General features: G+C 42.4%; 1 protein-coding gene across 9 annotated transcripts in view; it reads left to right on the top strand.

The window, feature by feature from the left end:
* Positions 1 to 8,158, top strand: part of GPCPD1 (glycerophosphocholine phosphodiesterase 1) — a 63,059-nt gene extending 54,901 nt beyond the window's left edge. For 6 of the 9 annotated variants that reach the window (XM_036322184.1, XM_036322182.1, XM_036322185.1 and 3 more), the window contains one exon: positions 4,618 to 5,842. In XM_036322184.1, coding sequence (XP_036178077.1) covers positions 4,618 to 4,807 — 190 coding nt within the window. In that variant the 3' untranslated portion in view covers positions 4,808 to 5,842. Of the gene's footprint in view, positions 1 to 1,614; positions 1,675 to 4,617; positions 5,843 to 7,789 lie in introns of those variants that run through there. The other 3 variants (XR_004969955.1, XM_036322183.1, XM_036322188.1) reach the window with 3 other exon arrangements.
* Positions 8,159 to 24,413: the final 16,255 nt, after the last annotated feature.

The raw sequence follows: 24,413 nt of genomic DNA, 5'->3' as shown, positions 1-24,413 counted from the left end.
GGCAAGACTCTGCCTGTTTTATTCATTGCTGCATCTTCAGAGGTTAGAACAATATCTGATACAGAGTGGCTGGCCTTCAAATATTTGTTGAACAAATCTTTTTATTTTCTTTTTTTATAAGTTCCCTGAGTGTTTAGATGTAAGTTTGAGTCGCTAATCTGAGAAATGAAAAGGTTGCTTAATATAAAGACATGGGGTTGGAAAGGATGTTATTTGCTCTGCTTGCTAATACTTGCGCAGCATCATGCAAAGAGTAAGTGATGAACTTCTTACCAGTCCTGCTTTAAAAAAACACCTTCCTTGGATTTAGTTCATATTACTGCTTGTCCTATAAAGTTATATCACTTTCTTAATAAAACTTTTTTTTTACCGTCGTGTCTGAATGAGTCTGGTTTTAAAATTGCAGCTCAGATAATGTTTGCCTTTCTTTTAACTACTTGGTTAATTTTGCTTTAAGCAACAGATTTCATAGGTCCTTTTAATAGATATATCCAACTAATTAAAGGAAAAATAAAATTTTAAATCAACAATTTGAAGGAAGTGTTTGCTTTAGCAAAAATTTGAAGATTTTTTTGTTTGTTTCTTTGAGGAAGAAGAAGGAATGATTGTAATTATTTTTGGGCAAGAAAATGTATTGTGATGTTATACCATGTATAACTTTGTAGGGTATACACATTTTAGGCAGACCCATCATCTCAAGGGCCTTACTTGTTTGGAGGCAAATACTGACATGTAATTGAGAACAGGAAGATGCTCTGCGATATATATAGCCCTAAAGAAAATGAGTTCTTCCTGGCCCGAGGTCAATAAGAATAATTTTAAAGAGGAAGCATTGAGATGGATTTGGGGGTGTGGTTAAATTTGTTTTGACAGGATATGCATTTTAGGCAGAGGCTAGATGAATCAGGGCAGGACTGTGTTGAAGGTGTGGAGGATTTTGAGGAGACACCCAGCACTGGGCTCCTGCTAGAGTCTGATGACAGGTGAGGTGGGTTGTGTTAGAATTGGTTTTTACCCTCGAAAGTTTTTTTAAAAATTTTACTCAAAGCAGTACATATGTATGCATAACTATTTGTGTGTCTTTGTGTATATATATACATATATAGCTTAAAATTACATTATATATATATATTGTTTAGAAATGTAAATAGTTTTATAAGACTTATAATTTATAATAAAAAACAACAGGTCCTGGCCGGGTAGCTCAGTCAGTTAGAGTATCATCTGATACTCCAAGGTTTCTGGTTCGATCCCTGGTCTGCACACATACAAGAATCAGCCATTGAATGCATAAATAAGTGGTACAACAAATTGATGTTTCTCTCTCTCTCTCTCTCAAATCAATTAATATGTCAATAAAAGAGGCAATCCCCTACTCCTGTCCCTTTCATTGTCTCTAGCTGAGTTCCTATGCCCTAATTTTTTAAAGTTGTTTCTTCTGGTACTTAATGTGCTTATGCTATAATTTTTTCATTATCAAATTTCAACATTATATAGAAGATTTTGAATGATTATTGATTCATAGTCTTTCATTCATTTTACATTGGGGAGAATTATGATGAGGATGGGTATTTTAGTCAATCAGAAACTAATTTGTTCTCTTCTTTTACAAAGGAATTAACACAGTAGATTTCCATTTCATCATGGTTTTATGATATATTATCATATAAACTGGTACGTTTGATTTTCTGATATTTGGAATTTTTGCATTTATGATAATGACAGAGATGGCCTTTATTTACCTTTCTTGAATGGTTTGATTTTTGGTGTGGAGATAATACTTGCTTCGTAGAGTAAATTGGGCAATGTCCCTCTTTTTATAAAAAAATTACTGTGTCTGCTCAAATAATTTAAAAAATACACTAACACATTTAAAGAACATTATCATTAAATTATGAAGTCCCCGATGAGCCTCTTTCTAACTCTGTTCCTTTATCTTCTCCCTCACATATAACTGCTTATCAAATTATTCTCGTTAACATTTCTTTTAATTCTATCACTAAACAATATACCATTTAGTTTTGCATGGCTTTAATCTTTATTTGTATTTTGTTGCATGCAGCTATAATCTGCCCTTCTTCATGGCTGTAGAACATTTATGGTTGTATGTGTCTATTACAGTTTATTCTATTTGAGAACATTTTGGTGGTTGCCAAGTTTTTGCTATTACAGCATTTGCTGTAAATATTGTTGACCAGGTCTAGAATATATTTGTAAAGTTTCTCTAGGGCAGTGACTTTCAAACCTTTTTGATCCCAACCCAATTAGATATGCATTTTACATAGCAACCCAGTGCACACAGAGATTAAAGGTTTCTGCAAGCATTGTGGCCGGGCATAAAACGCCATGTTAGAAATCATTTCCTTAGAATTTTAGAAATAGTTCTCTGTTACCTTCATAAGTTCAGTGTTGCTGTTGAGGATCAAGAAACCATGTTCATTCCTGTTCCCGCACATATGGTTTCTTTGTTTCCTGTCAGGAATCTTGGAGAGTCTTTGTCACCAGTGTTCTAAAACTTCATAGAGATGGGTCTTATGGGTCTGGTTTCACCCATTGTGCCGGGCACTTGTTAGCCCTGTTAGTCTGTTGAAAATGTGAAAAGTTTCATGACTTGCTTCTTAGATTTTTGTCCCTTCCATTTTTCTGACTTTTTAAAAAATCTTTGTCTTTTTGCTCCACTTGGAAAGATTTCTGCAACCTTACCTTTTACCCATTCTATTGAGGTTTTCACATCTGCTGTTGTGTTTTTCATTTCCAAGGACTGTCTTTTTTCCCGAATGCTCTTTTTTCTGTATGTGTAACACCCTGTTTTCATTTTATGAAAGTACTATTTCTCTGAAAGCAGAAGTTTTTGTTTGTTCTTTTGGAATTTTCTTCTCTTTTACTCACCTGTTAGAAGTTTTCCTCAGATGTTTGGAAATCTTTGGCTGCTTCTCCTAAGAGATTAGAATCTACAAAGCTTGTTGGAAGCTGGAGTGTGTTAACTTGGATTTCACTATGGGTGATCTAGGTGGCCTGTTTGATCAGACCTCTGATATCACTAGATTTAGAAATTTACTTTTTGACTTATCAGATTCCTCCTAGAAGAATCTATATCTACATAGACGTGGGTCTGGCTGCCAGGGTTGTTGGAGCCAAGAGAGGTCAGAGAGCTGGGGAAGAGAGGGCATGTCTCTGTGTAGCATTGATTATATATATGTACTATCTCTAATTCCCTGGTGCTGCGGGAGGTTTTGTAAAATGTCCAAACCCTCACCTGGTCGAGTCCCCTATTCCAAGAGATTTCCTGTCTAATGCTTGAAATAACTTCAGTTAGTGTGTGTGTGTGGGGGGGGGGGGGGGGGTGCAGTCTTGGGGCAGGGAGTTAGGAGGGATTTAACTTGCTGCTGCTTGAAGTCTTCACTCCACCCTCCCTGTTTCAGCCCCTTTCCCTTTCACTCCCAGTTCTGGAGAAATTTGGTGCTGCTTTTAACTCAGCCTTTGCATTTTTCCCATTACTAGCTTGTGATTTGGCCTTTTCTGTCCTGTTAACTAACACTTTATTACACTTTATGATCCACCTATTTTCCAGCTCTCAAAAGTTAGTTACTGTGTCTCTGGTTTTTCCCATACTCCTGAAATTTTTTTTAAATCCCTTTGCTTTATTTTTAACGGGCCAGGGGGCGGGGGGGGGGGGGGGGGTGGAGCAGGGGAGAGGGTATGGGGAAAGGTCAAGTTAGATAATTCTGTTCAAGTTAGATGATTCCTTGACCCAGATGTCACTTTTCATTCTCTTATATGTCTTTAATGAACAGAAAGTCTTTGTTTTATAATAGTCACATATTTAATAGGGTCAATGCATATTTTTATCTTGTTTATGAATTTTTTCCCACTGTGATATCATAAAGATTGCCTTGTGGTGACTCTTAGAAGTTTCCTGTCTTTCACAGTTAGGCATGCACGGCCATGTTATCTGCTGATCTGCAGTGACAGTGCTGCCACCATCACCTGGGGCTTTTCTGTGCTGGTGACTGGGTCTACCTGCCAATATTGCACAGCTTTAGCATGGTTCTCAACCGGGTGAGAAGTTCTCATCTTGGTCTTCGTGATTTGAAGTCAGAGTTGGGTATTAATTCCAGCTCTGCCTCTAAATAGCTTCCCGTCTGTAAAATAAGACATTGCCAATTAATTGACTTGGAGAGAAGATACTTGAAGAATGACCAGTAAGCTACAGATTTCATTTTCTGATTCAGTTGCTTTCTAATCAGCTCTTTTGCACCCAGGGCACAAAAGGAAATGCTGCTATTCTGGGTTATCAGAAAGACAGGGGAGAAGAGACATACTTTTAAGTATTGGGTGTTCCAAAAAATGTATACACATATTTTGAATAATTACAGAAAGCAGTGTTTATTAAAATACATTTCATTTTAAAATTTAAGCTATCAGTTAAAGTGTATGTACATTTTTGGGGACACCCTGTCAAACTAGTGCTTATACATCTTTTTTAAAAAAAGATTCTTGTAATCTGGATGTGCTAGGCATTCCGTAAACACATTCTTGTAAAAAGGTTAAGTCAGACTGGTCTTAAATAAACACAAATTACCCTATTTTATGTGTTTTGTGTTTGTTTCATCATAGGATATATGATTGGATGCCTGAACAGCCAAATATATTCCAAGTGGAGCAGTTGGAACGCCTGAAGCAAGAATTGCCAGAGCTTAAGAGCTGTTTGTGTCCCTCTGTTAGCCACTTTGCTTCCTCATCTTTGTGTGAGGAGCCTGGTATCCATGTGGATGCCAACGGCATTGATAGCATGGACAGTGCTTAGTTTTTATGGGGCAGAGGCCATCGGGGGGCATGCACTGCTGTTCTGGGTATTCACTTTTCATGAGCATTGTTTATCTATGCCTTTTAGTTTCTCAGTCCAATGAAGCAATAATGAAGTATTTTACTGTTTCACTACAGTTCTTGCTAGAATTTCAAGTATGCTATTTAAATCACTTGGCCAGGTATAATTACCAGTCAGCCTCTTTACAATGAGAAAATGTATTGGTTGGTAAATATTTTAAACTATACATGTAAGTGGATAATGTTAAACAAATGTCCATTAAAATCATAGCACTTTGAAATTAACTCTATAAATATCTCTTATTTACTCTTCTTACAGTTTTTCATTCAATCAGGTCTGAAATATTTAGCACTTGAGGAACATGACTATGCATAATTATACCTGACCATGGGAAAAATAAGTACCTCAAATGCATGCATTTGCACTGGTGATTCCAACTGCACAAATTTTTGTGCCATCTGTGTATATATGTATTTTTTACATGGGCTGACATGCACATCTACCATTTTCCTTCAGTATGAACCTTGAGGCTGCTGCCTTTTTTCCATTTAACCAAACCAATGCCTGTGTAAACAGCCTAGAGGTGATCCTTGAAAACTTGTTTCACAAATTGTTTTGCATAACTGTTAAAATTTTTGAAATGCTGCAGGGTAATTTAATGTATAAAATGTTAGAAGAAGTATGTATTGCATACTTAGTAGAGTAGATCATTATGTGTAAATTCTACTCAATGCATGCTTTAGGTTTTAAGCATGAGATTGTACACGTTTACCGTAAGTCCTTGCATCTGTGGTGCTAGGTAAGTGTGAGAAGGTGTCAAGGACTAAAAATAAATACTTTGTTGCCTAAAAAAAAAAGGCCTGTTTGCAGGCATTTAAAATATGCTTATTTTAGGTCTCTCTCACTACCTACTACACACCGTTGCTTTATGGGTTTGTTTTGTGTGTGTGTGTGCTGTGTGTGTTGTACAGTAGTTAAATCTCCTTGCAAAAAAATAAATATCCTGAATTCTCATATTGGTATTCTTTATTGATTAATGTATATCATGCATGTAATTTATTTAGAAATGTAGAAGATCCGACTAAATGTATAGGCATGTTTTGAGAGTTATGCTAAGGATTCTTTCATTAGAAGCTGATTGTTTTTGGCATAACTGTAATTTAAGAATGAATGTTAAATAAAACGCACAGAATTATTTTCTTCAATATAAATTGAAATTGCAAGAAGGTGTTACTTTTGTAGAATTGGTTCTATAATATTATGAGAAATTGGAATTTAGAGTCTACCCTAAAGAGATGTCTTATTTCCATCTACCTTTTACTGCATGTTCTTCACTAGACAGTTTATTCATGTATTGACATATTTTGGTAGTAGCTGCAGACCTAAGACTTGGAATCACACATTGTATCTTTTTATTTTTTAAGCCAAGCAATGCAATTTTGGTTAGATCTTAATTGTGTGAAGATAGGCTTTGAAATTGTATGGTTTTGTGTTTGTAACACTGATATTTAATGGAAAGTAGTTTCGGAAAATGGAGTCTTCTGCCAGGGCTCTAAGTATTTTTCCCCCACATTGAGATTCTCCAACGTTTTGGTGTGTATTAGGTGCCTTTAGAAAACTCCTTAAAAAAGTTTTTTTGTTGTTTTCCTCATCTTCAGACTTGTACAGTACAGTTACTGTCACCTGATCAGCCGAATGTGTGCAGTTCTAGTCCTCTTCATTGGCTCCTCCCCTGTGCCTTTCACGTTCCAGCTCCACTTTGAAAACTTGCAGATCATAAAAGGAAAAAATGGGGGAAGGAGGAGAGGCGATGTGGGTTAGGAGGTTTCCTGAACAGTGTAATTTTTTTAAAATATTTATTTTTATTAATTTCAGAGAGGAAGGGAGAGGGAGAGAGAGAAACATCAATGATGAGAGAAAAATCATTTTTCGGCTGCCTCCTGCACTCCCCCTACTGGGAATCAAGCCCGCAACCCTCGCATGTGCCCTTGACTGGAATCAAACCCAGGACCCTTCAGCCTGCAGGCTGATGAGCCAAACCAGCTAGGGCTGAACAGTATAATATGCTGAGAAGAGCTCATAGCCTCACTGCTCACTTTCCTGTAGATGATTAAAGCATAGCACGCAGTGTCTCCCATTTATTCTAGGACTAAGTCCAGGCTTTATCACTTGCTTTGCCCTGTGCACTCTGCTCCAGCCACACACTGTATCTATGCTAGGCCCTGGCCACATCATGCTCCCTGTCGGAAGCCTTGTGCCCTCTGCTGCCCACAAACACCTTCTCCTTGCCAGATTCATTTCTCCTTGAGCCATCGACCTCTCTGCCCTGAGCCTTTGCGAAGCTCCTTCAGAAGGGATGAATCTGTCTCCTGGACTCTAGCCATGTGGTTGTACCTTGATCATGTGCATCACAGGACATTGTGGGTAGGCGCAGTTGATGTTTGCCTCACCTACCAGGATGCGGACTCTTCCAGGGCAGGAAGCTTATCTTACTCATTTTTATTTCCACAGTAAATGGAACATAGAAAACAAATGTTGGAATTATTGAGATAATATAATTCATAGCAAATGTCCTCTTGAATTAAGAGATTTAGTTATGTTCACTAAGAATGTAAACTTTGAATTGACTTACATTTTAACAATTGGAATGGTTTATTGATGTCATAGAGGTATAATGTTAAGTGATTTTATGGTTTCTGGAAATTGAGTGAAATGTCTGATAAAATACCGCCATTCTTTGGTATTTCCTATTCTCTGGAATTATGTACTGTAACCAATGGATGTAAGTGTGAGGAATACAGCTCATTCTGTGTCAGTAGTGCCTGGGGGCTACCATGGCCACCCTTTACCTCACTCCCTTCTTCCTTATGACGCTTGTCTTCCCCTCCAAATCCCATGTGTACGCCTACCTCAGCCCCCTGTCCTTGTTGGAAATGCCTTCTGTCTTCCTTCTGTGTCCAGCTCAGGTGCCACCTACTCCATAGAACTTTCCTCAGCTCTTAATCAGAATCATGATGCAAACAAATGCAGACAGCCTCAAGCTCACTACTTCATTTTGCAGCTGAGGTAACAAACCCAGAGAAGTTAACTGACCATGTTGGGACTGGAACTGGGTTTTGGGACTACACTGTCTTCGTAAACTATGCTGCCTTCTGAGTTCTCGTGGCCTTTGTTAGCATGTGCTTTCTAAAGTCCAACTTCTTGTGTGCCTGTTATTTTCCTGATAAGATTGTAAGCCCCTTAAGGGCAGGGATTTCTTTGCATTTCCAGCACTACTGTAGTGTTCTATACTTAGTTATGAACTAGATAAATAAATGGCGGTGGCAACAACCCTAGTTTCTTAATTCAGATCGCTTCACAGTATACATTCAATTTTATATGGCATGCTTGGCCATATTGTTGAGTGTGTGCTCACATGTGCATGTGTGTTCATGTGTATTTGCATGTTGACACATGGAGTTCTTATTCTGCCCTGGTTGGTTGAGCTCACATATTTGCTTTACTAAAAACCAGTTTTCTACCTCATGCTGAGTGAGGACAATTATGGGGATAAGGTATGGTTTCCTTTCCAGTTGCCTGGTTGCCCTTTCTGGAAAGTGCTGCCTTGGATAGGACTCAAGTGCCCAGTGGGGTGGCTGTCTTATGAGTGCTGATGAGCCATCATTGCCCTCTTATCTTGGCGCTTTCTCTTCACAACTTACCTGCATGTTGTCGATCACATTATTACTGGTTTGGTACTCTAGAGTGACAGTGGAGTCCTGTTCATTTAATTTGGATATAACTTATTTACTCTAGCATTTTAGGTTTGGTTCATGTACTTCTGGTCTAGAAAACAAATTATATTAGAAATATTGTATTAATTTTGTATTCATGAGTGGAAATTCAAGTAGAATCTCTTAGTTTATATAGTCTGAGAAATAGATTTGAGTGTTTAAAATGCAAGAGAGCATATGATTAAGATCATATGAGTGTGTTGGAGGTGAGGAGAGATCCTGGGGTGGAACAGACTCCATGAACCTCAAGCTCTTACTGAGTGGAGAAGAGGTCAGAATTGCTGCAAAGCCAATTTGGGTTATAGCCTTTGTGACCACAGAGGCCAGGGAAGTGTTCATGGTGTATTCAGGGAAGATGAAGACGCCATTGCAACAATGGAGAGGACATTTGAGTGCCAGAGGCTTTGCATCCTAATGATTTTAAGAGGAAATGACATTAAAAAGTATTTTAAAATAGTGAAGAAAGTATAGTACAGCAATAATAAAAGAACAGAGGTTAAATTATCTAATCCTCTACTAAACTGATCCAAACTGAAGTGTGGGTGGAATGGGTGAATTGAAACTTACTTGCAAAGCCAAACTATATAATTTCACAGGAAGAAAACTAAAAGCTTAGTAAAAGCTCCATGGCATCCCATGATTTCAAGAGTATCTCTAGCCCAGACCTCTCCCAAGCTCCAGATTCACACATCCAGCTGTCGGTCTCCGCTTAGAGGCTTAATGGACATTACATTTACTGTACCTCGGCTAAGCTCTTCCTCCGTCTCTGCTTCCACCCCATCTCCAGTGTTCTACGTCTCAGGAAGTGGTGCTGACAAGTCTCCCACGATTTTTCTCTTCCTGAAAACTTGAGATTAATGCAGTGTTATGATACGTGGTAGGTCAGTTGCCCATTTGTTCTTTTGATTCAAAAAATTGCCTTCCACCCATTTTGTTTGTTTGTTTGTTTAATATAAGACTCATCAAGGGTCAGAAAAGTTCCCTTGGGATTTTGATCAGTGTTGGATTGATTTTCTAGATTAATGTATGGGAAGGATTAATACTTTTAAAAATACGAAGTTTTTCTATCCAGAACAGAATATGTGTCTCCATTTATTCAGAATTTTTATGTCCTTCAGAAAAGTGAGATTTTTTTTTCCATTTAGGTATTGTGTACTTAAAGTTTATTCCTTTATTGAAGAAAAAAATGCTTCTATGAATTGCTTTTTTAAAAAATTCCTATTATATTTCCTTAGGTACATTCTTCACCAATAATGCACAGTTAATTTTTGTTTAGTTTACTCTAGCAACTTTGTTAATTCAGTTAGTCAAAATAGTTTGTTATTTAAGTCTGGATTTTCTAGGCAGCTAGTCATTTTCTCTGAAAATGCATTTTTCTGATTTTTAATAATGTCCTATTCATTAGCTAATTGTAGGCATCCTTGTTTCTTTCCTGCATGTCTTGGGAAATAAGTGTGCTGGCTGCTGAAGGTTCTTCTAGATCGCCTTTATTAAGTTATGGAAATTTCCTTTTCTTGGTTTCCTCCCCCCTCCTCCCCTCCTCCCAAGGGATAGATTTTGAATTTATCCAATGAGTTTTCAAAGATTTAGAAAACAATCATAGTTTTTCATTTATCTATTAATTTTAATGGAGTGACTGAAGCTAACATTTTCTAATATTGAATTACCCTTTAATGTATATAAAACCTATTTATGAATGACTAACTGATGTGCTAATTTGTTTTGGATTTATTATCTATACTCATAAATGAGATGAACTAGTTTTCTATGCTATATGTAGTTTTAGAGACCCTTTTGATAGCCTTATAAAATAAGTAGCTTTCAATTTTTTCTATCTAGTGGTATAGTTTATATAACATGAGAATCATCTGTTCATTGAAGATTTGATAAACTCTCCTGTAAAACAATATGCATATTTTTAAGTATTTTTACTACACTTAAAATTTCTTCTTTAGTTATAGTCTGTTCATGTTCCCTACTTTTTCATTGCATTTATATTTCCTTGGGAAAATCATCCAGTTTTCCTAGACTTAAAAAAAAAAACACCACAAACACATATACAAAGCTGTGTGTTGTATTTAGTGAGAGAAAGTGTGTGTGCATAAAATCTTCCCTAAGTATGACCACTTTTTTGTTAATATTTTCTTTGGGTGAGGGGCTGCATTCTTGATTAGATTGCCAAATACACACACTAGAGGCCCGATGCACGAAATTCGTGCAGAGGGCTCGGCCCTCACAGGCCCAACCTCGTCCAAAAGGTCGTCCACAAGGACATCTGGAAGCTCATTCAGCTGTCTGGTCTAATTATCATATTACGCTTTTATTATATATATACTAGGTTCTAGTATTGAGCAAATTTTTTTACTATTTCATTAATTACTGCTCTTAAATTTAGTTTTTAGATTTCTACGTAATCTGGATTCTTTTGCACCTTTTCTTCTTGAGTTGAATCTAACTCATGGTTAAATACAGTTCCAGTTCTGTGACAATGGAACAATAGAGTTGACCTTAGAGTGCCCTCACAATTTAAACATAAACCTTATTTTTTAGTTGCTAGCTAGTGTGAGTGAACTGAATTTTCTTACATTGTAATTCATTAAACCATAACCAAGGTAAAATACTTTTTGAGGGCTTGAATGGGAGGATAAAGCAGCTTCTGTCTTCAACATGATCATTATTTAGTCGGGCTAATATATGATTTTTAAAAATGCATCACTGTAGCAATTTCCAAGAGAACAATGGAATTACCAAGTTATACCCTAATGCTCATTTAATAACAGGTCAGTCCTACCACTTCCACTTAAACCGGAATGGCTATGTTTTCACTTGTTTTGCTTATCCTAATAAAGATGTGATTTGAAGATGGGGTGCCTTGGCTAAAAATATTTGAAGTGTATATTAGTCATGTAAGTGGAGGGGAGTGTGTGTTGCATTTTGGGTGATTTTTTCAGTATTGTCTTCCGTTTCACTCATTCACTCTTTACTATATCTACCTTTGTTCATTGCATTTTAAATATTAAACTATATTTTTGTTTCCATGATTTCTAATTGATTGTGTGCATTTGGTTTTATTTAATTCATTTTTATTAAATAATTTATAATTCTTTCTTAATGAAAGTATAACTTTCATTTATCTCTAAATATTCTCAACATAATTTATTTGACCATTTCAGGCTATTCTGGAATGAATTCCTGTTCTGCTTTTGTTGATTTTATTGTCTATCTTAACATTGAGTTTCCTCATGTATTCTGTAAGATTATGATTTTCTTTCCTTCACTCTTCCAACCTCTGTGATGGTCTTGTGGTTGCTTCCCTTATAAGCTTCAGGACCTCAATATAAATCCAGGTATATGGTTACAACTGGTAATAAATGCCCATAAGGACACTGGGGATATTGCACCCCAAACCAGAGTCACCTGGTGGCAACATTTTGATTTCTGGTTCAAGGAGATTGTGTGTGTGTGTGTGGTTGTATATATGTATGTATATGTAGCCTCTCTTTTTGTAGCCTGCTCATTTTTCCTGTGTGTTTGGAACAAAGATTTATTTTTTAGCATAAACTTACCAAATCATTGTACGGTGTTAAAAATCCCACTATCCCAGAGGACTGTGTCCTAGGTTCCTTCTCTCCAGAGGAAACCAGAATTAATGTGGTGTGTGTAGTGGAAATTTGTGGTTCTTGAGCTGCCCAGCAGTCCACCTCCTACTTTGGGGAGTGGCATTGCCTTTTTTGGGACTTCTCTCTCCCCTGCTGGGTATAATCTTTGGGGAATGAAAAATAAAATATACTCATTTCCCCCAGCCAATAGTTGGGGGCACACGAACAAAGCCAAACCAACTGGACTCTGGACTTGCTCATGGATCATTGTATATTAATCATAGCAATCAGAGGATAGAACAGTTTAGACTCGGTGTTTACATTGCAGGGCAACTTCAGTGGGTTCTGCAGTGAAGCCCATTGGATCTTCCTGATTCTTGCTCTTTCTGACCTTGCTCTTTTTGGCCTTCCTTTCAGTTCTGTGAGATACCCTACATTCTTCTGGTAAATTCCTTAGAGGCAGTTCTGTTGCTTACACTCAGGAAAACTTGACTGATAGAATATGGACCCTTACAAGTGTGTGCATCTACAAGCATAAGTTTTCAAGTATAATTTTTATATACTATGCTCACAGCTCAGCAGCTTGCATTTTCCTTACACATGTATTTAGTATCAAACAAAAAACATTTATTGATAGGAGCCCAGTCTTGGTTTTATCATCTTTTCTATTATTATACTTCTCCTTTCTACAAGACCAGCTCAATGACCTGAAGCCTTTTGTGACTACCCCAGCCTACAGGGTGGTGCCCTTTCTTCCCCCCTGAATTCCCAAAGTAACTGTCTCTTACTGACCTGACAGTTATTGCCTTGTTACCTATGTGTCTGAGTCCAGGATGTAAAGGACAATGATACCTTGCTTTGATGACATGTCATAGAGCAGTGGTTCTCAACAGTTCCTCATGTTGTGACCCAACCATAAAATTATTTTCGTTGCTACTTCATAACTGTATTGTTGCTACTGTTATGAATCGTAATGTAAATATCTGATATGCAGGATGGTCTTAGGCCACCCCTGTGAAAGGGTCGTTCGACCGCCAAAGGGGTCGCGACCCACAGCTTGAGAACCGCTGTCATAGAGGCTTGTCTCAAGGCTGGATACCCACACACTTGCCTTGTCTTTTGAGTGCCCATGATGGCATGTTCATGCTGTTTGATCCAGTAAGTGAGCAGATCCAACACTCACACAGGAAATTTATTTCAGAACCCAGCCCCAAAGACAGTGAAGAAACCAGCTGACCAAAAAGGGATTTGACTCCACTTCCACCTCTGAGCCTGCTTCCTGACACTTGTAGCATGTAACTGTCTCCCCAACATCTCACACCTCTTCCTCCCTCATGACATGAAACCCCTCACATCCTCTGACTATCTTCCTTGTCTTCCCATCTCTCCCTGGCACTGGGGATCTTTGTTACCCCTCCAGGTGGCTGATAATTGGAGAGGAGACAGCATCAACTACCTTGGGTGCCAATGGGTGACAACCAATGGCCTTTTTTTTCCCCCTGTGGCTGGTTCTAGTTCTTAAACTGTCAGAAACTTACTTGGGAGTTGCATATTAAAGAGACCAAGGCCCTGTGTGTCCTCAACCATGGAGCCTGGATCTGAGGTCACCAATCTGGCCCTGTGGGTAGCCCCTAGGAATGCCTTGGTTATAGCATACATGAAGTACTTAGATTGAGTCTTCCAATCCATTAACTTACTTTCAGCAGATGAAATAGGTGAAGGGGATTAAGAGGTACAACCTTCCAGTTATAGAATAGCTCTTTCCCTAGCTGGTTTGGCTCAGTGGATAGAGCGTTGACCTGCGGACTAAAAGGTCCCAGGTTTGATTCTGGTCACGGGCATGTACCTCGGTTGCAGGCTTCTCCCCAGCCCAGGCCCTGGCCGGGGCTCATACAGGAGGCAACCAATTGATGTATCTCTCTCTCACTGATATTTTCTCTGTCTTTGCCTCTCTCTTCCACTCTCTCTAAAAGTCAATGGAAAAATATTCTCAGGTGAGGATTGAAAAATAATAAACTCCTAGGAAAATAGAGGTGGGCAGATTGCACATCTCCATCCAGTCCAAGGGACTTGGTGGAAGTGGGGGCTTTAGTAGATAGCTGCTGACTCGTGAGTGGATAGCAAGTTGCTGGGCGCAGCAGAAGCCTGGCCTGCTGTAAGGTGAAGGGGGCGGGACCTTGCCAACAAGCCCCACCACAGGTGCCCTTCCTTCCCCAAAGGCCAGTGGAGCATGTGTGAAGGGTACGGTACCCACAATCAGTCCCGAGAAATGGGATTTTTAGTCAAAAGCCACATGGAGACTGTGGCTGTGTTCAAAAAGTTCTTGCCTGTTAGAAATAGATAACGATGTAATTACCAGTAAAGTGATGCTATGGATTTGCTTTAAAATAATTCAGCAAAAAATTAAAAAGTGAATGTTGGGGAGGGGGTAATAGGAAACAAGGGCAGAACATTAATAATCATTGAAACTGACAGGCACTGTATTTGTCAGGGTTATAACAAAACACCACTGGGTGGTATGAACAACAAATTTATTTACTCACTGTTCTGGAGTCTGGAAGTCCAAAATCAAGGTTTGGTTTTGTTCATTTCTCATGGAAACCCACTTTCAGCAATATGGCAGATGAGATAACCTGCAACAACTTCCCCCAACAAAACAAACACATTTAAAATAATAGACAAACTCTCAAAGAAGTAAGAAAAATCCACAAAAGAGAAAACCAGAATTGAGGCCACAGCTGCCCTATAGAGTCTGCTATTCTAGAAAACTAGAGACTGGGTTTCAAAAGCCATGTGGAGGGAGAGGAGATACTCACTGTCTTTGGCCTGTACAAGGTAGGAGAATGGAGCAGTCCCTACAGCCAAAAGGTTGCAGTTTGAGTGAAAGGGTGATCAAAAAAACAAAAAGAAACCACTACCCGCAAGCCACTTATCTGTCTTGGGCTTCTGCTCAGAGTTAAGGGGTAGAAAAGTCTCCCCTAAAATTTCACATCATAGGCCTAACCTCACACAGGTTCCAGGTTTGCATTTACACTATAATACGATCAAAAAAAGAAAACAAAAAAGACACCCCGACAGAGAAATAATTTTCAAGTGCTTCCTGGTTGGTAGCCTGGGGCACCTTGCGGAATCGAATGCAGGTTTCACGTGGAAGGAGTCACTCTCACCAGGCCCCTGGGAAGTCCTTGAAGGTAAGCCAAGGGTTAGTCCATGTAAAAGGTCGCCAAACATACAAGCAAGCCACTGTGAGTCAGCAGAAATGTCAAACAGCAGATCTGGACCCCCAGGGACTCCAGGCAGTAGGTTTACTCTCCTACTTGGACCTGCAGGAAGTCAAACAGAGGAGGCAGCAAAGGCAGAGGCAGCAAACAGATGGGGCTGGCAAGTCAGGTTCTGATTCCTTCACTGGAGGAGGTGTGGGCTGCAGCAAATGGGCTCTCCTGTGCAAGCTCAGTCTGTTGACCGCATAATGTCTTTGACCTATTAGTTCCTCATCTCTCCTCCCCAAACTTTCCCAATTCCCTTGGATTGAATGGGCCACTGGCTTCCTCCTTTGTGTCTCCCTCCACAGTTCCCATATAGGCGTCTATTTCAGCACCTGGGACCTTTAGTCAGTGAGTTTTCATGTGTTCCCTCTATTGGACCACAGGCCCTTCGAGTGCGCACAAAATAATCAGCTCTCGCTGATCTGGAAATAACGCACACATCCAGTATTTACTGAATGGGTGGATATTTAACCGAGGAAAGAGGAAGTTGCTGCTTTGTGTTTGTTTTGCTCCTCACGGCCACACAGTAAGGCAGGCACTGTTCTCCCACTGTCCAGAGAAGAGGCCGCTGGACACTCAGAAGGAATGGCGCCCTCAACACCAGCCTGGCAGGAGTGAGGGGTCAGGGGATCTGCACGTGGATGTGGTACATGGTGTGAGGGATCAGGGAACAGGACATGCTGGTTGGGACTCTAGGTCTCTGGCTCAGGCAACTGGGTGGATGACCTGCCGAGCGCTGATGGGAGCGATAGAGTGATCCCCCTCCGGGCCTGTCTGTAAGTGGTGAGGGACACCCAACAGGAAAGTCCCATTGGCAGCTGGGTATAATCGTCTGGGATTTTCAAAATCCCAGTGGAGGAGGGTGAACTCCAAGAACCAGCACCCTCTTCCTCTCCAAAGGCATCTCTTGGGTCACAAAACTGTTTGGAGCTGGATCCAGCACTTTAAAAAATACATATATTTTTATTGAATTCAGAGAGGAAGGGAAAGGGAGAGAGATAGAAACATCAATGATGAAAGAGAATCATTGATTGGCTGCCTCCTGCACATCCCCCACTGGGGATTAAGCCCACAACCCGGGCATGTGCCCTTGCCTGGAATCGAACCTGGGACCCTTCAGTCCGCAGGCCAACACTCTATCCACTGAGCTAAACCAGGTAGGGCAGGATCCAGCACTTTTATTGGCACATTGATAAGGTTTGAGTTCAGGAGAAGTCTCCAAAATGTTTGTACCTCTTGCAATTATTTTTAAATTGGGAGGCACTCGGAAATAAGGAAGTCGGCAGCTTGTGATGTTAAAAATGTGGAAGCAAAAATAAATAAATAAATAAAAGATAGATAAATAGATAAATAAATAAATAAATAAATAAATAAATAAATAAATAAATAAAATAAAGTGGAAGCAGCAAGCCCTCTGCTGTGGTCCTGCCATGTGTCCTAGATGGAGTAGGTCCAGTATGGGCAGGGCTCAACACTGTAGTGTCTATTGCTGAGTCCTCAGTTTCCCTGTGGGGTACTATTGGGGTGCAGGGACTGCTCATGACTTTACATACTCCAGTGACATCCACAAGATACCCTGAGTTTGACCAAGTCATTGATGGTGCTGTGTGGGGCACTAGAGCCTCAGCAGTGAGGATGTGGTTACCTGCTCATGAGGGTTAACATCAACGACGTCAAATACATTGGAATCCTGTCTCCACCTGTGTGACTCTGTCTGTCTGAGCCTCAGTCTCCTTGTCTGGCAAATGGGTACGAGTCCCAAACTGGCAGAGCATGGTGCAGGCTATAGAAATGTACACAGCACCTAGCCTAGCACTAGATGGGTGCTTGCTTGGTTGTTAGAGATCATTGTTGTATGACCTGCAGGCAGGAAGTGCTTAAGGCTGAGACTTGGGACGCTCCCGAGGACCCCTTGTGATGCCCTGCCATAGAGGACTCCCGTGGGGTACACATGGCCAATGCTGCTCAGACTCCAGCCACTGCCTACCTGGTGCCGGGTCACACCTGGGGCCTGCATGCCCTGGGAAAAGCAGGGGGCTCCCTGGATAACAGCATCGAGTTATTGTCACCCTAATATCACTCAGACAAGTCACCTTAAGCCAAACCAACTGCTTTGTCAAGCCAGATTGCATCTGTGCCGATGAAATCAAACCAAATGGTGCCAAGAATGAGCAAAGCTCCCCCCTCTGCCCATCCCTGCCAGTTCCTGGGCAGCCTTCCATGAACCATGTGGCCTGCCCTTCCAGGCCAACTACCTCCAGGCCAGCTACTTCTGGGCCCCAGGGCACCGGGCAGCCTGCACAAGAGCAGGGTTTATCTAGAACCCACTGGCATCAGCGCCCCACCTGTAGCTCTTAGCACAGTGCTTTGTGCTTTTGATTTCCGTGCCCTTTGTCTTATTCTGCTTGTGCTGCTGTATGGAACACCACCAACCTGCTGGCTGAAACGACAGAGACGGATTTCTCACCGAGCTGGAGGCTGGAAAGTCTGGGAGCAGGGTGCCACCTGATCGGTTCCTGGTGAAGGTTCTTCCTGGCTTGCACAGGATCTCCTTGCTGTATCCCACGTGGCCTTTCCTCATTGCATGCATGCAGAAGGAGAGCGATCTTACTGTTTACTTCTTCTTCTAAGGGCACTAGACTAGTCCCATTGCAAGGCTCACCCTCATGACCTTATCTAAACTTAATTACCCAAAGGTTCCACCTCCTAATATGTCATGTTGGGGGTTAGGGCTTTAAAATATAGATTGGGCGGGCAGACAGAATTCACTTCTACTATCCTTCTCCCCAGGACAGAGCTTAACCCCAGCACTTAGACCAGAGCCAGGCACTCACTGTAACATTTCAGATCTGTCTCCTGTCTTCCAGAATGTCCTGTCTCCCCCTTTCCCTCTGTTCCTGCCTATGTGGCTCTGAAGCAGTCATATTAAGAGGAAAAACAGGAGCAACTAAGATGGCGGCATAGGTAAACACCGGGAAATTATCGCCTCACACAACAATTGAAAATTACCGCAAAGGACTGAGCAAACATCATCCAGAACAACAGGAAGGCTGGCTGAGTGTAAATTCTAGAACTAGAAGGAAAGAAAAGCACGCTGAGAGCCAGAGGCGCTGCGGAGGTGAAGTGCAGAGGTACGGCGGCGCGCGCGCTCGAGGAAAGGGGGTGGTGCCTGAGGACACGGCTGACTTTTTGAGTCACAAGCTCCTGACTGCTCTGAACTCCGGTTCCGGGAAGTATCTGGGGACCCAGGACTCATACGGGGAGAGGCTGGTCTATCTGGCAGCGAGCGAACTTGAGGGCGGCTTTCCCTCAGAGGTGCTTGCAGCCATTACCGGAACACTGAGACGCGCGACTCCGGGCGGAAAATCGGCCATGGCTGCTTTCTCCGCCCTCTGACTCCCTGAGACCCCGCCCCACCCAGGCTGCGGCAGAGGCTTTTGCATGTGAATGTACCTAACTGCAGCCGAACCAGGCAGACCTGGAACTTCCAAGAGAAGGCCCAAGGCCCTGCAGCGGCTTGCATTGCTTCACAGCTGAGCCTCTTCGTGGCTCCTGCTGTGTGGCCTCAGGCAGAGGCTGAATTAGCACCTCCTTAGAACCAGGAGCCACTGTACCCAGTGGTCAGAGGGGGTCCATCCAGACTGCAACTCCTCAGATCCATAAGGGACGCACTCAGGGAGCAGACTCAGTGAGCACCAAAGCCCCACTGAAGCAAGTCTTGCCCCAGAAGGGTGTCTTCAGCACAGAAGTTCTCCCACTTTAGACACAGCTGATTCTCACAGCCAATTGGCCTGGAGGTCAATTCCTCCCAGTGATTCTACAACAACCAAGGCACCAAGAGTGCACCAAGAGTGTCCACCCCAGGTAACTGGGGAGGCTGAGCTACTGGGCCCTACAGGACACCTGGCGCACAGGGCCACTCTATCAACACAGGGAAGCTGCCAAAATGCGGAGACAAAGAAACAGGTCACAAATGGCAGAAATGGAGGAAAGCAAACGATTGGATATAGAGTTTAAGGCCACGGTTATAAGGTTTTTCAAGAATTTTATGGAAACCGCCGATAAATTTAATGAATCCCTCAATAAGTATAGGGAGACCATGGAGGACATGAAAAAGGACCAACTAGAAATTAAGCATACACTGACTGAAATAAAGAATAATTTACAGAGATCCAGCAGCAGAAAAGAGGATCCCAAGAAACAAGTCAAAGATTTGAAATACAAAGAAACAAAAAATACCCAACCGAAAAAGAAAAAAGAAAAGAGATTCCAAAAATATGAAGATAGTGTAAGGAACCTCTGGGACAACTTCAAGCGTACCAACATCAGAATTATAGGGGTACCAGAAGGAGAGAGAGGGCAAGATATTGAAAACCTTTTTGAAGAAATAATGACAGAAAACTTCCCCTACCTGGTGAAAGAAATGGACTTACAAGTCCAGGAAGCGCAGAGAACCCCAAACAAAAGGAATCCAAGGAGGACCACACCAAGACACATCATAATTAAAATGCCAAGAGCAAAAGATAAAGAGAGAATCTTAAAAGCAGCAAGAGAAAGACAGTCAGTTACCTACAAGGGAGTACCCATACGACTGTCAGCTGATTTCTCAACAGAAACCATGCAGGCCAGAAGAGACTGGCAAGAAATATTCAAAGTGATGAATAGCAAGAACCTGCAACCAAGATTACTTTATCCAGCAAAGCTATCATTCAGAATAGAAGGTCAGATAAAGAGCTTCACGGATAAGAAAAAGCTAAAGGAGTTCATCACCACCAAACCAGCATTATATGAAATGCTGAAAGGTATTCTTTAAGAAGAGGAAGAAGAAAAAGGAACTCTTACCATTTGCCACAGCAGGGATGGAACTTGAGAGCGGATAAATACCACAGGATCTCACTCATTTGTGGAATATAATGAACAACATAAGCTGATGAACAAGGACTGATCCAGAGACGGAGAGGCATTGATTGGACTGTCGGGACTTGGAGGGAAGGTAGGGGAGGGTGGGGGTAAGGGGGAAAGATCAACCAAAGGACTTATATGCAAGCATATAGGCCTAATCAATGGACATGGACAACGGGGGGGTGAGGGCATGAGCGGGGGTGGGGGGGTGGGCGGTAGAGGGTAACGTGGGGACAAGGACACATATGTAATATCTTAATCAATAAAAAAATATATATAAAAAAAAAAAAGAAAGAAAAGATGCTGGCAAGACAAGAAAAAAAAAAAAAAGAGGAAAAACAAAACAAAAAACAAAGCATGAAATCTTTGGCATGTGAAGAGCTTCCAAAGCATGCAAAGAAAGGGGCTATAGAAACTCAGTAGAGCATTGACCTATGAACCAGGAGGTCACGGTTCGATTCCCAGTTAGGGCACCTGCCCGGGTTGCGAGCTCGATCCCCAGTGGAGGACGTGCAGGAGACAGCCGGTCAATGATTCTCTCTTATCATGGATGTTTCTATACCTCTCTGAAATCAATTAAATATTTTTTTAAATATATTAAATTTTTTAAAAAAGAATCATGATTTCTGGTTTCAGGTACAATACCAAAAGGAAGAATTCGAACTACTCGGTTGTTGTCATCTTTTGAGTCCATGTATCTACTTCAAGCTGTGTTTGCAAAACATTCTCATAAAAACATACTTCATCATGAGCCCTTAAGTGTAGGATTTCCCATGATGCTGGGGCGTTACTGGAAGACAATTTAAAGGCAACCTTCTCTCCTGGTGAAGGAGCTTTAAATACTGTGCGCACGTGCTGCCATCTGGTGGTAATTTGAGGAACATGCTTCTGCTGCATCCTGCAGCTGTTAGCCTGATGAGTTCTACCCAGAGCAGGATGTCTAGTAGATTGCTGGGCCACGGGCCTTGTATACCCTTCTGAGTCCTCCTGGCCAATCCTCACTCCCTCCTGATGTGTGGGTGGGTGTCACAATGGGGCCCTTATGACATCACTGCCCCTCCCGTGGTTACTTGATTCTGGGAATTGCCTCTCAAACCTGTCCCAGCCCAACTCCCACTCTCAGAGGGACTCATCCAGTTACCGTCCTTCCCCCTTCCAGCTCCTGCTTCTCGCTACCCTGTTTGTCAAAAGTGAAGTCAGTCACACGTCCCAACTTTGCACCAGAAAGAAAGAACTGACATTCAGAGAGTAACACAACCGAAGGCTGACAGCCCAGATGTGCAGAGCAGAGAACCCCCAGGTGAGTGGCCAGGCCTTGGGAAGTCAGAAAACGAAAGGGAAGGTCTCTGGACCTTGCAGCAACCGTGATCACAGGAAACCAGGGTTTCAGCAGTTTAAATTGGGAAGCAGGTGAGGCTGAGGGAGGCTCCTGGCTCTTTCCTGGTGGCCAGCGCTAGGACCATCTGAGGAAGACACATTGGGGCAGGTAGGAAGGACCTGGATTGGGGGTGGGGAGGGAGCTGGGGGGCGTGCTGGGGGAGAAGGTGGGGAGGAGTGTTGGGGGAGAAGGTGGCTCTCCCAGCCTGGTGCTGTGTGAGCAGAGGCCCGAGACTTACAGGAGCACCCTCAGTGGGTCAGCACCGGGTGGTGGTCAGGAAAGAGGCTCCCTGCTATTGGTATCTATATTTAATATTCAATTCGTTCATTCATGTGGATTGAACAACTAACTTCTAAAGGGTTTTATTTCAGGAAACAGCAACCTCCTCCCCTGGCCTTTCCCCCTCAGAAAACCGTTTTCTCCTTTTTGAGCTAAGCTGCAACCCTCTTCTCTGATCGTCCCTCCCTCTCCCCACGCCCGTCCTGCAATGCCAGGTGTCCTGCTGTCCCCCTTCTGTTCTGGGAGCGGTGAGATCTCACCCTCGCTGTGTTGTCATTTGTTGCAGCAATTTGGGTCATAGTTGTGTCTGCTCTAAAGCAATGGTTTTCTGGTGAGTGTTCTCAGTAAGCCCTGCTTTCCTCTCCTGTCCTTTTCCGTTCTTCTTTTTGTAGCGTTTTTGTACTTTCTCCAGCACTTTCTTACTATTTTTGAATGGGGCAGTTTTTCTCAAATCCGTTTTTAGCGGGATGTTCGTCTGGAGGAGGACGGAGCGCTGTGGCCCAGGTTTTCATAAATTATCGTGGGAGCCAAGGTTTCTGTGTCTGGGTGTTTTCCCCATCTTAAGAAATGAACTGCAGTTGCCAACATGAAAAACCATACAATTGTGTATGTGAGGCAAAAAGAGAACTCATCTCAGAATCTCTCCTGCGGTAGCCATTCCGCTCCAGAACCTCCCCGTGGTGCTGTCTGCAGGCCGCTGCACGTCACCAGCCACATCCTGGAACCACCCTTTGGAATGTTAGGTTCTCAGTCAATTGCCTTTGTGTGTATTTTCATTACAACGGTTTGCATTTGCCGAGATACAGTGGAGAGGTTTGCATGGGCTCCCGCTGCTGCTCTGTAACCTTGTTTGCACTTTCTTGCCTATTGGAGCATAGAGTGCTGGTTTGCACATTTCTACCACCATGAAGTAGTCCACTGTGATGGCTCTATGATGACTCATTTATTCATTCTTCCGTCCCCGTACAGCTGGGCTGTTTTAGTTTTGCTCCCATGAACGAGATCTTCCGGGGCACGTGCAACGCTTCCTCTAGTAGCGGAGTGGCAGGGCCAGAGTTGCACATTCCTCTTCGTTGGATAAGGCCAAACTCTTCCAAAAGTGGTCGCACCCATCTCAGTGTTCATGAGTCCCTTCTATTTTACTTCTTTGCAAATATATTAAAATTTGCAGTAACATTCATCCTTCACTTTTTACCCGGCTGACAGTGACAGGTAATGTACGACGGTTCACAAGAATAAGTCTCCGTCCCTTCTTCAAAATGTCTTCAGTTGTAGTAATTTGCGCCACTCACTGTCACTCTGTGTCTTTATTGCTGGTTTTCCCTCCCTCTCAGGGTGCCAGCTGCATGGGCAGGGATTTCATCGGCCTTTTCAAAGCTGCGCCTGGGGGTCCAGAACCATGTGAGGCACTTAGGCATTCAATACATGCTTGTTAAATCATTGAATGAATAAAAACATAAAATAAGCCCTGACCAGTTTGGCTCAGTGGATAGAGCATCGGCCTGTGGACTGAAGGGTCCTGGGTTCAATTCCAGTCAAGGGCATGTACCTTGGTTGAGGGCACAACCCCAGTGGGAGGTGTGCAGGAAGCAGCTGATCGATGTTTCTCTCTCATCGATGTTTCTAACTCTCTATCCCTCTCCCTTCCTCTCTGTAAAAAATCGATAAAATATAATTTAAAAAAACATAAAATAAATCAGAATTAAGGTAGAAACATTAAGATGTGTACAACCTTCAAATTACACAAACGCTTGTGAAGAGGGCCGGCATCCGAAGGACCCCGCAGAGCTGCCTGGACAGTCTGTGTCCCTCCCCCGCTCGCGGTTAAGTTCTCCCCTTACGGACTCCTTTCTACCCAGGGCCCTGCTTTTGTCATTTCTGTTTTTATCCCTCTCTTCACACTTCATTGTTGTTGTTAATCCTGCCCTGAGGTCTACCCACTTTCCATTCCCTGTTCCATTCATGGGCACATTTCTTGAGATGACAACAACAAATTCAGAACAACTGTGGCTCAATCCTATCTGCCCTCAGAACCCCAGTCCATCCCAACCCTTGTTCCCATGGCTACCAGCCTCCTATTCTCATTTGACCCTGAACTTCTGCACGTGGTGCCTGGGGTGACCACCCTGGCCCTCGCTGGCACCACATTCCCACAGCTCCATCTTAACACGTTTAGTTCCCCTACACACACACACACACACACACACACTGTATCTCCCCCCCCCCCCCCCCCCCCCCCCGTCCCCAATGTTTTGTTTAGGATCCTAGAAGCAGAGCTGGGTGCAGCACGGAGGAGCACGTGACTCATGGGGGCTGCTCCCAGGGAGCGGCAGGGGGTTTACCCACTCAGGGGTGTGGTGACACCTAGTCTCCGCTGCTGTGGAGTAT

This window comes from Myotis myotis, unplaced genomic scaffold (assembly GCF_014108235.1).
Source record: "Myotis myotis isolate mMyoMyo1 unplaced genomic scaffold, mMyoMyo1.p scaffold_m19_p_9, whole genome shotgun sequence".
NCBI lineage: Eukaryota > Metazoa > Chordata > Mammalia > Chiroptera > Vespertilionidae > Myotis > Myotis myotis.
This window is presented reverse-complemented; position numbering and strand designations above follow the sequence as displayed.